Source organism: Rhinoderma darwinii, unplaced genomic scaffold (assembly GCF_050947455.1).
Source record: "Rhinoderma darwinii isolate aRhiDar2 unplaced genomic scaffold, aRhiDar2.hap1 Scaffold_2432, whole genome shotgun sequence".
Lineage (NCBI taxonomy): Eukaryota > Metazoa > Chordata > Amphibia > Anura > Rhinodermatidae > Rhinoderma > Rhinoderma darwinii.
This window is the reverse complement of record NW_027462732.1, coordinates 1-14,155: the sequence shown is the minus strand read 5'-3', so window position 1 is coordinate 14,155 and position 14,155 is coordinate 1. Positions and strand designations below refer to the sequence as shown.

Below are 14,155 nucleotides of genomic sequence, written 5' to 3'. Positions count from 1 at the left end.
CCTGTACTGTCTGTGTGTGATATATATATAATGTCCTGTACTGTCTGTGTGATATATATATAATGTCCTGTACTGCCTGTGTGATATATATATAATGTCCTGTACTGTCTGTGTGTGATATATATATAATGTCCTGTACTGTCTGTGTGTGATATATATATAATGTCCTGTACTGTCTGTGTGATATATATATATATAATGTCCTGTACTGTCTGTGTGTTATATATATAATGTCCTGTACTGTCTGTGTGTTATATATATATAATGTCCTGTACTGTCTGTGTGTTATATATATATATATAATGTCCTGTACTGTCTGTGTGATATATATATAATGTCCTGTACTGTCTGTGTGATATATATATATATAATGTCCTGTACTGTCTGTGTGATATATATATAATGTCCTGTACTGTCTGTGTGATATATATATAATGTCCTGTACTGTGTGTGTGTGTGATATATATAATGTCCTGTACTGTCTGTGTGATATATATATAATGTCCTGTACTGTCTGTGTGATATATATATAATGTCCTGTACTGTCTGTGTGTTTTGTATGGCTCTGATGAGATATATATATATATACACACTGGGGCTATAATACTCTGTGTATTATAACATTATATACTATGTATTATCTGATGTTATGTCACATACACCGCATATATATATTGTACATTTATACACAATATACAGGAGCATTCCTTTAGTCCGGCACCTTTAGGGTTTGTCATTCTGATAGTCCGGTATAATAAGTCACGTGCGGCATCACCTGGGATTCATCTGATAGTCCGGTATAATAAGTCACATGCGGCATCACCTGGGATTTACCTGATAGTTCGGTGTAATAAGTCACATGCGGCATCACCTGGGATTCACCTGATAGTCCGGTATAATAAGTCACATGCGGCATCACCTGGGATTCACCTGATAGTCCGGCACGCCGCCCCTCCATTGGTCCTTCTACTGCGTGGGACATTACATAGATGTGCAGAAAGGCTTCTGATTGTTTGGAATATCCCATAACCTGCGGGTTAGATGTCCTGATGATGCCGGATTATCCGAAATGGTTATAAACATCGCTGCCCGGCGCGGTTCGTGCCGCCTCACTTTGTGCTCTTACATCTCGCACTTTAAGTTTGTGCGCCCCGGTTTACTGCCGGGTCCACCCTGGTGGGGGGGGGGGGGGGGGGCGCGCGCTCTCTAAACCTGTACAACCCTCTCTGTGTCCAGTCCATGCTGGGAGTTAATGGTTTGTTTTCCCCCCAGGCCTCCCCGTGATGTCTTCAGAGCAGGAGGAACCTGTCGGAGAGATCGAGGTCGCCATCGAACAAGAGTATCGAGACTCTCCTGGATTTGTGCAGTGTGGCCGTCGCTTTCGCTGTTTGACCTGCCGCAAAACCTTCCCCAACCAGCCCCGTGCCAAGCGCCACTGCTCGGCGCACTTATTAGCGGATGACCCCCACCTGCCAACACCCAAGACTACGGCGCCAAAGAATGAGCAGCGCCACCATTGTGTGCACTGTGACAAGTCCTACAAAACCGCCTCATTGCTGAAGAGCCATGTGCGCAGCCACACGGGGGAGAAGCCGTTCGTATGTAAGGAGTGCGGCCGTTCCTTCATGCAGCCCATATGCCTGCGGGTACACATGGCCACACACAGCGGGCAGCTCCCTTTCCAGTGTGGCCAGTGTGGAAAAGCCTACGCCACTCCCTCAAAGCTACGAATTCACGAGCGCCTGCACACTGGTGAGCGCCCGTTCTCATGTCCTGAATGCGGTAAAGGATTTGCAGATCCATCTGTTTTTCGGAAGCACAGGCGGAGTCACGCCGGGCTGCGGCCCTATCAATGCCAACTGTGCCAGAAGTCCTATAGCGAGCTGAAAGACCTGAAGAACCATGAACGAAGCCACACAGGGGAGAAGCCTTTCCTGTGTTCAGATTGTGGCAAGGCGTTCTCCCGCGCGTCTTCTCTCACGTGTCACCAACGCATCCACGCTGCCGAAAAACCGTACAAGTGCCCCATATGCAACAAAGACTTCACCCAACTGTCGTCTTACCAGAGCCACCAACGCACGCACTCCGGTGAGAAGCCTTACCTGTGCCCTCAGTGCGGCCGCATGTTCTCCGACCCGTCTAGTTTCCGGCGGCACCAGCGAGCTCACCAGGGCGTCAAGCCGTACCGATGCGATAAGTGCGGTAAACCTTTCCGACAGCCGGCTGATTTGGCCATGCATCAGCGTATTCACACAGGAGAGAGGCCCTTCCGATGCCCAGATTGCGACAAGACATTTGTGGCGTCTTGGGACTTGAAGAGGCACCGGCTGTCTCACAGCGCTGAGCGGCCCTTCCAGTGCACGGAATGTGGCAAAGGCTTCGCCGAACGTTCTGGACTGAGCAAACACCAACGTTCCCACAGCGGAGAGAGACCCTACAAGTGCGGAGAGTGCGGGAAGACGTTCATCGTCTCGTCGAGTCTTCGGAAACATGAACGTACCCACATGAAGCCGGAACAGGAATGCAACAAGAAGAAGGAAGAATCCACCACCTGCGACAAGTGCTCTATAACGTTCCAAAGCGTGATGGACCTGAGGAACCATCAGAGAAGCCACCCGGAGCTGCGGCCATTCCGTTGTGACCGCTGCGACAAGGGCTTTGTGGACAAGGCCGGACTTAAGAAGCACCAACGGATACACAGCGACGTGCGCCCCCATATGTGCCAGCAGTGCGGCAAGGGCTTCCTCGTCCCCTCCGACCTTCGTAAGCACCAGCGGACACATGCCAAGGAGGTCAAGGGCAAAGAAGAGGAGGATGAGGAGGAGATCACCACATTGACACTCCACCCGGCCTCCGTAGAGCCTCCGCCTCTGTTCGATCCTCTGGTCTCCTTCTTAGAGAAAGTAGCTGAAGGAAACATGGAGGTGATAGAACCGTCACCTACGTCAAGCTGAATGTTCTCTTCCATCCAATGGCGGTTCTCTCTACAAAGAACTTTACGTCTTCATGACCAGACGAGACCTTCATCTCCTACACACCACACAGGCGGCCATCTTGTGGGCGCAGATCAACCCTCCGTCCACTAGTTGTAGGGACGGCGCCTTGATGATGTTCCCAGTTCAAAGTGAACTGACGGTCGACTGTTTGGTAGGTTTGTCTCCCAAAATGGCCGCCTCTACTGTGTGTAAGCAGAATGTCCAGTGTCAACCCTATTACATGAACAATCCATGGGGATCCGCTGTGCATTGTGGGAACGCCCAGGAACGTGTTAATTACTGCTATCAACAAGACAGGTCAAGGGTTGGCGGCCACATTGCTAAGTGGTGTCTGCCTTCCTCCAATTTGTGTCATGTGATTTGCGTAGGGCGCTGGCCATGTGTCTGCAGCGTCTTCAGGCGGGGAGTGATGTGGAGCGCAGATTCCTATGATAAGCCGAGGTCGTACGACCGAAATATAAGATTCAGTATTTTTTTTTCACTAAAAATAATAAAGATTTTTGCCTTCATTAAGTCACTTAGCAATGTGGCCGTGTTGTAAGAAGAAATAATATTCATGAGCGTGTGAATGGTGACGGTAAAACAGAACTTCAGGAATTTACAGGGAGTCCTCCCGGTCCTTTTTTTTATTCTAGTCATGTAAAGGGAAGACGTCCCCTACGCCAGATGATACCGAAGGCCCTTCTCACCTCGGATGTATACTCCCAACATGTACCTCCGATGGGAGACTGGAATGTATCCCACTGTATGGCGTATAGTGGGATACGTCCCCTGAATAGCCCTGACCCAGTATCCAAAAAACATGCACGTTTCAGAGGGATCTCAAAATGGAATAGTGCCGTCTACTATGTTATTCTATCCTTAAAAAAAAAAGTATACCGACATTTACTAGCCCCCGTCAGAGGCCAAAAGTCTTGACATGAATAGACATCGTGTCCAACCAGGACGTGATCTCTATTCACAATCCCGACACTTCGGTAACTTTTATGTGGTACTTGCAGCACAGCAAGCGTAATCTCGCGAGATCACGCTGTAAATGACATTTTTACACTTGCTGTGCTGTAAGTACCACACAAACGTTACCGAAGTGTCAGGATTGTGAATAGACATCACGTCCTGGTTGGACACGATGTCTATTCATGTCAAGACGCTTCAGTAACGTTAATGTGTGTGTATGGCTGCACATAGTGATCTAGTAAGATCACTGCGCTGATTACATGAATGGAGAGAAGTGTATGACGCTGATTGGTCACTGATTGGTCAGCGTCATTCACTTCTCTCCACAACGCCCACTTGGTCAAAAGTAAAAACACGCCCAGTTGGGCATTAAGAAACTCATTAGCATAAAGCTAAAATAGGTCATAACTCCGTCAATAATGATCGTTTTTCCTAAATAAAAAAAACACTGCTGTTCTCTACATTACAGCGCCGATCACATCATGTACAAGATAGGCTACTTATAATGTGGTGACAGCCTCTTTATTACTAGGACCACTGTTATCTACATTACAGCGCCAATCACAGCCGACATGATGATAATGTATGGGGACGAGGGATCGGAGAAACAACCGCTCCTCCCCGTCCATAGCTCCGTGTGACCGGAGCAAACGAGCGCCGATCAATGACCTGTCTCATTGATCGCCGCTCACTGCAGCGGCCAATTATAGGCCGGTGTAAAAGGGTCTTAAGGCTTCGTTCACATCTGCGTCAGGGTCCCCTTCAAGCGTTCTATCTGAGTTTTCCGTCAGAACGGCGCCCTGACTGAAACAAACGGAAACCATAGGTTTACGTTTCCATCGCCATTGATTTCAATGGTGGAGGATTCGGTGCCAATGGTTTCCGTTTGTCTCCGTTGTGCGAGGGTGCCAGCGCTTTGATGGAATCGAGCCCTTGCACAACTCAGACAAACAGAAACCATTGAAATCAATGGTGATGGAAACAGAAACCTATGGTTTACATTTGCGTCAGTCAGGGCCCAATTCTGACGGAAAGCTCCTATGAAACGCCAGAACGAGACCCTGACGCAGATGTGAGGAGCATTCTACGTCTGTCCGGCTTCAGGCTGTATTATCTCTCTGCTGCCTGAGTCCGTACAGGGCTTGTTCTGCTGTGGTGCATGGTGGGAGATGTAGTGTTTTGTGTTTACATCTCACTATTGTACAGCACTGTAAATCAAAGAGAGAAAAGTACTGGACGTCTGACAGAATACAGAGCAGAACTGTGACTTCGGCTCTGGATGTGACTGGAGTAGAAGACATGAAATAACTCCGGATCTGGACACGTAAAGCGAAAGTCACTCAGGGTTTTATGGAGATTTATCCTAAAACTGGAGACATGTAGAGATCTGTGACCACTTCTCACCCTGTAAGGAAAGGTACGGGAGCTCTCTGGCGCTAAGGCTAATTTTAGTCTAGGGTTGTAGGGCAGGGTAGCGGTTCATTGTAAAGTCCCTTGTGGTCTAGGGCAGTGAAGGGGTTAAATGTAATATGCCTGGTGGTTTAGGGCAGCGAAGGGGTTAATAGTAATATTCCTGGTGGTCTAGGGTAGTGAAGGGGTTAATGGTAACAGTCCTGTGGTCTAGAGTAGTGAAGGGGTTAATGGTAACAGTCCTGGTGGTCTAGGGTAGTGAAGGGGTTAATGGTAACATTCCTGGTGGTCTAGGGTAGTGAAGGGGTTAATGGTAACATTCCTGGTGGTCTAGGATAGTGAAGGGGTTAATGGTAACAGTCCTGGTGGTCTAGGGTAGTGAAGGGGTTAATGGTAACAGTCCTGGTGGTCTAGGATAGTGAAGGGGTTAATGGTAACACTCCTGGTGGTATAGGGTAGTGAAGGGGTTAATGGTAACATTCCTGGTGGTCTAGGGGTTAATGGTAACATTCCTGGTAGTTTAGGGTACTGAAGGGGTTAATGGTAATATTCCTGGTGGTCTAGGATAGTGAAGGGGTTAATGGTAACAGTCCTGTGGTCTAGGGTAGTGAAGGGGTTAATGGTAACACTCCTGGTGGTATAGGGTAGTGAAGGGGTTAATGGTAACATTCCTCGTGGTCTAGGGGTTAATGGTAACATTCCTGGTAGTTTAGGGTACTGAAGGGGTTAATGGTAATATTCCTGGTGGTCTAGGATAGTGATGGGGTTAATGGCAACATTCCTGGTGGTCTAGGGTAGTGAAGGGGTTAAATGTAATATTCCTGGTGGTCTAAAGTAGTGAAGGGGTTAAATGTAATATTCCTGGTGGTCTAGGGTAGTGAAGGGGTTAATGGTAACAGTCCTGGTGGTCTAGGGTAGTGAAGGGGTTAAATGTAATATTCCTGGTGGTCTAGAGTAAGAAAGGGGTTAAATGTAATATTCCTGGTGGCCTAGGGGTTAATGGTAACATTCCTGGTAGTTTAGGGTACTGAAGGGGTTAATGGTAATATTCCTGGTGGTCTAGGATAGTGATGGGGTTAATGGCAACATTCCTGGTGGTCTAGGGTAGTGAAGGGGTTAAATGTAATATTCCTGGTGGTCTAGGGTAGTGAAGGGGTTAATGGTAATAGTCCTGGTGGTCTACGGTAGTGAAGGGGTTAATGGTAATAGTCCTGGTGGTCTAGGGTAGTGAAGGGGTTAATCGTAATAGTCCTGGTGGTCTAGGCTAGTGACGTGGTAGGGTCTGGGCCGCTCCACTGTTTGCTCTGGGGGTCCCCTTCCTCTCGGACTCCTGTCTTTTGCGGTGTGTTATCCTGGAGTCAGTACGATCTGCTGTGTAAAACGTCTTTCTCTCGTGACTCAGCAGCGGTTCTTCCTCGGACATCGTGACATTGTCGTCGTCCCCCCCCGTCACATGTTTATTGAAAGCTGCTATCTTGAGGGATCGGACGTATTAATTTTGCTGCCGGTTGAGCAGAAGAAACCTCGATTTACACAAATGAATAGTTTATTTAATACAAGACCTTATAAAAAAGAACACTGAGCGGTCAGGACGAGAAATCCCGCTCCACGCATGTAGGAAAAGTCCAGCCGTAAACCGTGACGGCCGGACGTTCAGGCAGCGATGAGTCAGGGCAGCCGAGAAGATGAAGCCGCACGTCTCCGGAGCAAAGAAACAGCCGCCATCCCCGGGGTCACTACCAGAACGGTGCAGTCTCCTCTCCGGTGATGCTCCAGAGCTGCATTCACAATTCTGCTGGTGATTCATAACTCGCTGCGCAGTGTGGGAGATGTAGTGTTTATACCAGGCCATATACAGCAGCGGGAAATAGAGAACTCTACATCCCCCAGCGCTGACAGAGTCTAAGCAGCAACCAGCAGAAGTGTGGCTGTAGCTACGGCTGTGACTGGAGCAAAGCAAACAAATCCATCGTGATGTGGAGATGTAAAATAATGTTTAAAAAGTGCAGCCCGAGTATTACACAAATGAGATCAGAAATGGCCCGTAGGTCATGTCTACGAACGACCCCTGACCCCACCACCATGACGAGTCGCTATGACAACGCGTTCAAGTAAAATATCGCAAACACGTGGCACAAAAGTAAAGTTTGGAGGAATTACTTCAGAGCGTCGGAGGACTCCAGACACGTGGGCGCCAGCAGGGGGCAGTAATGGACCCGATCTCCAGACAGATCATTTACAGCGGGTCAGGACCGGGCTGACGGGTCTATGTACAGACAGTAATAGAGGCAGCGTCCCTGGCGCATATAATGACATCTACAATAGTATAAGGCACACTTGAAAACCGCACACGGTGTCAGCCGCCCCCCAGATCAGTCCCCTCCCTCAGTCCTGTATTCATAAGCAGCACCGCCCAATCAGAAAGAGCCGTTCTGTGGTGGCTGCAGGATCAGGACGGCATAGTCGGCGACACAACAGCATCCAGTCTGATACAGCGATATATGGGGTGGGTGGGGGGCTCGGGGGTCATCATTTGCTCATCTCCTTTCAAGACGTGAGGGACACGGCAATGATGATGACGATGATGATGAGGAAAACGGCCAAGCAGATGGCGATGTAGACTTTTTTCTGCAGGGAGAAGAGACGGACATGTAAATGGCGCCGGCGCACCAGACAGAACACGCGCTCATGGGCTCGTTCTCACCTTCCGGGCCTTCGTCCTGTTGTCCACCGCCTGCACCAGCTGCTGCTTGGCTTTTTCCACATAATCTGAGGAATGTAAAATGTTCTTCTCGATGCTGTCGATCATCTCGCCCTGTAACGGGGACAGAATCAGGAACAATGCGTAACGGGGGCGACACAACCGTAAAGAACCAGAGACGGATAGAGAACCGGCACCGGGTTCATACACCGCCCCCCCCACCACCGGGTTCATACACCGCCCCCCCCACCACCGCGTTCATACACCGCCCTCCCCCCCCACCACCGCGTTCATGCACCGCCCTCCCCCCCCACCACCGCGTTCATGCACCGCCCTCCCCCCCCACCACCGGGTTCATGCACCGCCCTCCCCCCCCACCACCGGGTTCATGCACCGCCCTCCCCCACCACCGCGTTCATGCACCGCCCTCCCCCACCACCGCGTTCATGCACCGCCCTCCCCCACCACCGCGTTCATACACCGCCCTCCCCCACCACCGCGTTCATACACCGCCCTCTCCCCCCACCACCGGTTCATGCACCGCCCCCCCCCCACCACCGCGTTCATGCACCGCCCTCCCCCACCACCGCGTTCATACACCGCCCTCCCCCCCCACCACCGGGTTCATGCACCGCCCCCCCCCCACCACCGCGTTCATACACCGCCCTCCCCCCCCACCACCGGGTTCATGCACCGCCCCCCCCCACCACCGCGTTCATACACCGCCCTCCCCCCCCACCACCGCGTTCATACACCGCCCTCCCCCCCCACCACCGCGTTCATGCACCGCGCCCCCCCCCCACCACCGGGTTCATACACCACCGGGTTCATACACCGCCGCCCCCCCCACCGGGTTCATGCACCGCGCCCCCCCACCGGGTTCATGCACCGCCGCCCCCCCCACCGGGTTCATGCACCGCCGCCCCCCCCCACCACCACCGGGTTCATGCACCGCGCCCCCCCCCCCACCGGGTTCATGCAGCGCCGCCCCCCCCCCCACCGGGTTCATGCACCGCCGCCCCCCCCCCCACCCGGGTTCATGCAGCGCCCGCCCCCCCCACCCACCACCGGGTTCATGCACCGCCGCCCCCCCCCCCCACCGGGTTCATACACCGCCGCGCCCCCCCCACCGGGTTCATACACCGCCGCGCCCCCCCCCACGGGGTTCATACACCGCCCCCCCACCCCCCCCCTGGGTTCATACACCGCCCGCCCCCCCCCCCCGGGTTCATGCAGCGCCCGCCCCCCCCCACCCACCACCGGGTTCATACACCGCCGCCCCCCCCCCCCCCACCGGGTTCATACACCGCCCGCCCCCACCGGGTTCATACACCGCCGCGCCCCCCCCCCACCGGGTTCATACACCGCCCCCCCGGGTCACATATGTACAGATACTTGCACTACCTGCTCCTCCACCTCCATGGCGAGGTACGTAAACATATCGTGAAGCTCCACAATGCTCTTCTCCAGTTTCAGGATCTCCTCGTGTCGAGCTTCGATCTCATTCAGAGCCTGTTTAGTGACTTGCGTGTCCTTCAGGATCTACAGAGAGAAGCCCATCGGTCAGCGAGCCTCGCCCACTTACTACCGCTGCATCTCCAAATTATTATTACAATCCACGGCATCCTGCACCAAAACATGCCCCCTTTCCCTTCTAATAACCTCTGCAACTCAGCGACCCCCCTTTACAAGCGTGCAGCCTCCTCAGCCAATCACCTCCTCTAGCCCCCGCATCCTCCACCATTGAATAGGACCAAACACCGCCTCTCCCACCAACCTCCTCCAAGCATCATGCCATCCTACGCCAATCATACCCGTTACCTCATAGCAACCTCTGCCAGTAAGAAACACCCTCTCACATGCGTGCAGCATCCTCAGCCAATCACCAACACCTCCCTGCATTCTCCACCATTGAATAGGACCAACCACAGCCTCTCCCACCAACCACCAATACCCTCCATGGCATACTGCAACAAGCCACCCCAACCCCCCCCCCCCCCCCGCTTTCTTCATAGTAACCTCAGCCATTTACCAGCACCTCTTCCTCTAGTGCCCGCATCCTCCACCATTGAATATCCCCCACCCCATCCTCTGAAATCCCAGGCTCACAATTGTGCCCCCCACCCCTCTTACATTACAGGTAAACACGTCCGTCTGTCCGCTCTCCAGCATCTCATCAAACTGCTCGTCGGTAACGTTGTGTCCGGCTGTGAAACAACAACAGGAAGGTTAATGGTGTCCTCAACCCCCCGCACCACGGCCGCGTCATAAGCCGGAAACAGGCCTAACGACTACTACCCCCACCGTACACTAAATGTCCCCGTCTATAGACACCTACTGATCTGGAGCTGCCGCTTGATCCTCTTCACGTTGCTGTCCTTGTACTGGGTCTGCACCAGGTTACACCGGTTTATAATGTCGATGAACTGCTGAGAGAGGACCCCGTGCTGCAAGAGGAGAGGCACCGTGATAAGTGAACCCGGGCGGCCGCACCCCCGGGCAAGGGACGGGCGGCCGCACCCCCGGGCAAGGGACAGGCGGCCGCACCCCCGGGCAAGGGACGGGCGGCACAACAGGGAAGTAAATCAAACTCATACTCCAGAAAGGCACGGAATTTGTTACATAAATAACAAGGCCGAGCTGTGAAGACTTCGTGTGGCTTTTAATCTGCCCCAAAAATATACCTGTGTTTTCTTCATCCGCAGGTGGACCGACCGCGTCTGACCTCCTCCTCATCATCCTTTATCTCAATCACTGTAATAAACAAAGAACCTGTGAGGCAGACACGGAAGCCCCAGACCACTACAAGCCCCAACACACTACGGGCCCCCCATTCCTCACCCCCTACCGGCCCCCTCAGTCCTAAACCCCCATAAATGACATCCACCACTGCCTTGTACAGGCCTCGATCCCCTCCATCGGCCCCCCGCCGGGCACTCACGCTGTAGTTTGCTGCGGATTTCCTTGGCCGAGCGCTTGATCTCCTCCCGCAGAGACTGTAAATCTTTTTTCATATCTGAAAACGGAAACAATTCACCTGGATGAAAAACAAGACCCCGGGCGGCCGAGGAATGCTAAAAATAGCGAATGTGCGAACGACCTGCACCCCAACATTAACTTGTACAAAAGTACTAACAAGACTGAGGTCAGTGTCAGAGCGGCATCGCCACCATGTGGCCCCTGGCAGCGAGAGCGAGAAGCACCGGTGGAGTGCGGAGGTCGTGTAAGGAGCGGTCAGCGGGTCAGATTACTGGCACTGTGGGGTATTTCATAAGTACAGGGTATAATAGTCACACTGCGGTGCGGGAGAGTAAGGGGGGCCTGGGGTCAGGGAGGGTCAGGCCGGGGGGTGGGAGGGGTGTCAGGGTCAGGCCGGGGGGTGGGAGGGGTGTCAGGGTGGGGGGTGGGAGGGGTGTCAGGGTGGGGGGTGGGAGGGGTGTCAGGGTGGGGGGTGGGAGGGGTGTCAGGGTGGGGGGTGGGAGGGGTGTCAGGGTTGGGGGTGGGAGGGTGTCAGGGTGGGGGGTGGGAGGGGTGTCAGGGTGGGGGTGGGAGGGGTGTCAGGGTGGGGGGTGGGAGGGGTGTCAGGGTGGGGGGTGGGAGGGGTGTCAGGGTGGGGGTGGGAGGGGTGTCAGGGTGGGGGGTGGGAGGGGTGTCAGGGTCAGGCCGGGGGGTGGGAGGGGTGTCAGGGTCAGGCCGGGGGGTGGGAGGGGTGTCAGGGTCAGGCCGGGGGGTGGGAGGGGTGTCAGGGTCAGGCCGGGGGGTGGGAGGGGTGTCAGGGTCAGGCCGGGGGGTGGGAGGGGTGTCAGGGTCAGGCCGGGGGGTGGGAGGGGTGTCAGGGTCAGGCCGGGGGGGGGGTGTCAGGGTCAGGCCGGGGGGGGGTGTCAGGGTCAGGCCGGGGGGGGGTGTCAGGGTCAGGCCGGGGGGGGTGTCAGGGTCAGGCCGGGGGGGGGTGTCAGGGTCAGGCCGGGGGGGGGTGTCAGGGTCAGGCCGGGGGGGGGTGTCAGGGTCAGGCCGGGGGGGGGTGTCAGGGTCAGGCCGGGGGGGGGGTGTCAGGGTCAGGCCGGGGGGGGGGTGTCAGGGTCAGGCCGGGGGGGGGGGTGTCAGGGTCAGGCCGGGGGGGGGTGTCAGGGTCAGGCCGGGGGGGGGTGTCAGGGTCAGGCCGGGGGGGGTGTCAGGGGTCAGGCCGGGGGGGGGGTGTCAGGGTCCGGCCGGGGGGGGGTGTCAGGGTCCGGCCGGGGGGGGTGTCAGGGTCCGGCCGGGGGGGGGTGTCAGGGTCCGGCCGGGGGGGGGGGTGTCAGGGTCCGGCCGGGGGGGGGGTGTCAGGGTCCGGCCGGGGGGGGGGTGTCAGGGTCCGGCCGGGGGGGGGGGTGTCAGGGTCCGGCCGGGGGGGGGGGTGTCAGGGTCAGGCCGAGGGGGGTGGGCAGGGTCTGCGGGCGGCCGGTGGGTCTCTTACTTTCCTCCGGGAGCGGCTGGCTGAGGATCTTCACCTGACTTGCTTCCAGCCCCGTCACTTTGTTGCTCAGGACGACCAGAGATTCCCGAATCTCCCGAATCTAAGAAAACACACGGAGTGAGGAGAGGCGCCCCCTGCTGGACATTATAGAACATTACATCGGTCAGTAATAAATGACAATGTTACCATCTTGAAGAACTGGACGTCCGTCTCCGTTTCGTTGCTGCCGCCATTCGCCGTGGAGATAAAGACTTTATGCTCATCAGGCTCAGAATCACTGTCACCCTAAAACACAAAGGGGTCTTAGAGACAAATGTGGCCAGCAGGGGGAGCCCTTCAATCGTTGGGACTGGAGACGGCACTCATCAGTATGGAGAGTCATGATGATTGTGCGGACCCCTCCCCCAGGACCCTCATCACTGTCAGCCTGGGGTACAGGACACTATTGCGATTTTCTTAAAGGGCCGGTGTTCCGTCTCCTTAATCCTCATAATTATTAAGTTCTGTGATATTCGAATATACACAGTGTTTAATTTCTTCACCATTTTCAAGATCTGCTTGCTGTCAGTGAAGGGGACCATTAACTGTTTACATCCAGGGTGAACAAAAGCTGTCCTGACCCAATACTTCTCACAGCTGAGGGTCTGTTACAATGAATCCAATCTCCAGTCCTGATGATAGTTTGTTACAACGCAGCAGTGCAGGTAAAATGTATCAGTCTGGGGCTCACACTGTTTACATCACAGGTGTGAATAAAAATATTTACAAAGTTACACAAAACACTGATACACATTTTTATTAATAATAATTTGCCTTTCACAGGTTTAAAAAACAACTGAGTGTGAAAAATTCAATAAAGTCAATATAATAGTTTATTAAATAAAAACACACATTAATAAAAAAATAATAATCATGGCACTTACTTATAGGACACTGGCCCTTTAACTCCAGCCAATCACTGCAGGTGCCGTATAGCATGCTGGGACTCGTAGTTCACCAACAGCCGAGCCGGGCATGCTGGGACTCGTAGTTCACCAACAGCCGAGCCGGGCATGCTGGGACTCGTAGTTCACCAACAGCCGAGCCGGGCATGCTGGGACTCGTAGTTCACCAACAGCAGAGCCGGGCATGCTGGGACTCGTAGTTCACCAACAGCAGAGCCGGGCATGCTGGGACTCGTAGTTCACCAACAGCAGAGCCGGGCATGCTGGGACTCGTAGTTCACCAATAGCCGAGCCGGGCATGCTGGGACTCGTAGTTCACCAACAGCAGAGCCGGGCATGCTGGGACTCGTAGTTCACCAACAGAAGAGCCGGGCATGCTGGGACTCCTCACAGTCACCATTGTATGCCGCTATGGCTGAGCTTGCTGACACTTCTAGTCCCCCTGCAGGTCGCACTCACCACGTTTAGCTCCCTGGTCCGGTCCCTCATTCTGCCGCTGCAGCCGCCGGATACACTGACACTTCTCTCCCAAAACACTTCTCCCAACTTTCAGCTACTTCCACCCGTACTGCGCATGCTCCGCCCCGGTCACGCCCACTGCACCCTTCCTGCGGCAGAAGCGCCATAGAGGATAGAGAGGGGGGTGGCGCGGAGCATGCCGGGACACTGGAGGACCGGAGCACTGATGTAGGTG

The 14,155-nt window shown here is 54.3% G+C and overlaps 2 protein-coding genes across 2 annotated transcripts; one reads left to right on the top strand and one right to left on the bottom strand.

Annotated features, from left to right (window-relative positions):
• The first annotated feature begins 1,261 nt into the window (after positions 1-1,261).
• ZNF668 (zinc finger protein 668) lies at positions 1,262-3,509 on the top strand. Its single transcript, XM_075848197.1, has one exon. The coding sequence runs from the start codon at positions 1,284-1,286 to the stop codon at positions 2,952-2,954; it is 1,671 nt and encodes a 556-aa protein (XP_075704312.1). The 5' UTR covers positions 1,262-1,283; the 3' UTR covers positions 2,955-3,509.
• Positions 3,510-6,891: 3,382 nt separating this feature from the next.
• Positions 6,892-14,088, bottom strand: LOC142702702 (syntaxin-4-like). The gene is given in 11 exon segments (XM_075848196.1): positions 6,892-7,991; positions 8,068-8,178; positions 9,469-9,606; positions 10,198-10,271; positions 10,403-10,511; positions 10,749-10,781; positions 10,784-10,818; positions 11,006-11,080; positions 12,518-12,617; positions 12,704-12,802; positions 13,921-14,088. Coding segments are annotated over 11 exon segments (885 nt in total). The 5' UTR covers positions 13,951-14,088; the 3' UTR covers positions 6,892-7,910.
• Between the last annotated feature and the right edge of the window lie 67 nt (positions 14,089-14,155).

Excerpts from the sequence above, each read along its gene's own strand:
- ZNF668 (XM_075848197.1), top strand. The coding sequence starts at position 1,284 with ATGTCTTCAGAGCAGGAGGAACCTGTCGGAGAGATCGAGGTCGCCATC.